This window comes from Sinocyclocheilus grahami, unplaced genomic scaffold (genome assembly GCF_001515645.1).
Source record: "Sinocyclocheilus grahami isolate Dianchi unplaced genomic scaffold, SAMN03320097.WGS_v1.1 scaffold543.1, whole genome shotgun sequence".
In the NCBI taxonomy this organism is placed as follows: domain Eukaryota; kingdom Metazoa; phylum Chordata; class Actinopteri; order Cypriniformes; family Cyprinidae; genus Sinocyclocheilus; species Sinocyclocheilus grahami.
Window position 1 is genome coordinate 1,652,835 of NW_015505722.1, and position 2,070 is coordinate 1,654,904.

The window sequence follows — 2,070 nt, forward strand, 5'->3', positions numbered from 1 at the left end:
AGTATATACAGCTGAACAAAGCACAAATACTTTTAAAAGTCATTTTTTATCAGATCAGGTCAGCATGTTATTCTTCAGAATGAATGACAGCTAATGGTCTGTAACACACTTCATTACAACAAATCTGCTTGATCGGTTTTTAAATAAGTGAAATGTTGATGGGTTAGCTTGTCAAACACATGGCCAGGTCATATTTCAGCCCACAGGCAAAGGAAGATACACTGAAAACATTGTATCACTGCAAAAAATCAGAAAAGTCGTAAAACAGACTTGATTTTCTTAACCCAAATACCCAAAATATGATTAAAGAACATCAAGCCTATTTTTTGCATTGTGACACTGCATCATGAAGCAAATCTCAAAATAATCAGCATTAATAATTATGTCCAAACAGGCTTCAATTTCTATCTGAATACAATTTATTTTTTTTCCTGTTTAATTCTGGGGTGAAATGTGACCCAGACGTGTCTTTGAGAGATTCACCCAGACCACGTTTATTCAGTAAAGTGCTGCAATACTAAGCTGGACACAAAAGATACTTTTAAAGCTCAAAGTGATCTGCACTCAAAACAACTAAATTAAATAAAATAAATTAACATAAATCTTTGCTGAGAGCTGTATTGTTCATAGCCGGTTCAGAATTAAGGGCAGACAGACAAAAAACTTCATAAAATGAATACATCAATCAATTTGATTATGTAAATGTAAACACAAAACAATTTACAGCAAGCTTCATGCTCTCTCTTGCGCTTTCGTCTTTCCAAACTGATGAATGTGATGTTCTGTAGTGTTGGGCGATTAGAGAGGTTAGAATAGACTACATGCTCCTGGCCGTCAGGCTGCGGGTTAGTTAGAGGAGATAGTCCTGGTTGAGATGGGACAGCTACATACGAATGGATGTTGGGATTTAATGGAGTGTCGTGGTTCAGCCCTCCTGTCCAAAATCCTCTGTGAACTTCCTCACCTTCAGCAGGTCTTCTGTGTTGACGGTGGGGCGTGTGGTCGCCAGAGAGCGCAGCATGTCAGACTAACAAACACACACAAATATAAATGTAATTCATGAATAAATGTAATTTATTACTGTGATGCAAAGCTGAATTTTCAGTATCCTTACTCCTGATCCTTCAGAAATCATTCTAATATATAATAATTATTTTTGATGCTCAGTTATTAATAATGGTTCTTAATTATTATCAATGTTGAAAACAGTTTTTGCTGCTTCAAATTTTTGTGGAAACCATGATACATTTTAGTTCAGGATTCTTTGTTAAATAGAATCTTTTGTAACATTATAAATGTCATTGTCACTTTTAAGGAATTTAGTATAAAAGTATTTTTAAAAAGTATTTCAAAAATGTTGAATGGTAGTGTATTGTGTGTGTCTGTGTGTGTATATGTGTGTGTGTGCGCGTTTTTGTGACAAATGAGGACATAAATTTGTATAATGACAACGGTATGGCATAGGTATTACAAGGAGAAGGTGACTTTTCAGGACATTACCCCATGTCCCCACTTTTCAAAACGCTTATAAATCACACAGAATGGAGTGTATTGAAAATCTGAAATAGCACAAAGTTTCCTGTGAGGGGTAGGTTTAGGGGTAGGGTTGGTGTAGGGCAATAGAATATACGGTCTGTACAGTATAAAAACCATTACACCTATGGGATGTCCCCACTTTTCACAAAAACAAACCTGTGTGTGTGTGTGTGTGTGTGTGTGTGTGTGTGTGTGTGAATGACGGTGGATGGGCTAATGACAGCACATCAGTCCGTGTGTAAAGACTGATAGTGTTTCCTAATGACTTGTGCGGCGTGTGTGAGATTATAATGAGGTCATCGAAGAAACACAGTGGTGCTAAAACGCATCGTAGACTCGCTCTCGCGCTCCAGTCCTTCGTCTAATTATTTGGCAGACTAATGATTCTAATAATGAGTAATTATTGACTCTGTGAGAGAGGTTATCCACCGCAAATAAACCCTCTTTACTGCAGAACTGTGATCACCAGCTCTCTGTCGAATCACCAGCACTGTAAATATATATATGTATGTGTGTGTGTGTGTGTGTGTGTGT

At 37.1% G+C, this 2,070-nt stretch overlaps 1 protein-coding gene across 1 annotated transcript in view; it reads right to left on the reverse strand.

The window, feature by feature from the left end:
- Positions 1-49: 49 nt before the first annotated feature.
- vps4a (vacuolar protein sorting 4 homolog A) overlaps positions 50-2,070 on the reverse strand; it is a 15,559-nt gene continuing 13,538 nt past the window's right edge. The window contains exon 11 of the mRNA XM_016238604.1: positions 50-1,027. Within this exon, the coding sequence (XP_016094090.1) occupies positions 926-1,027 (102 nt within the window). The 3' untranslated portion in view covers positions 50-925. The remainder of the gene's footprint in view (positions 1,028-2,070) is intronic.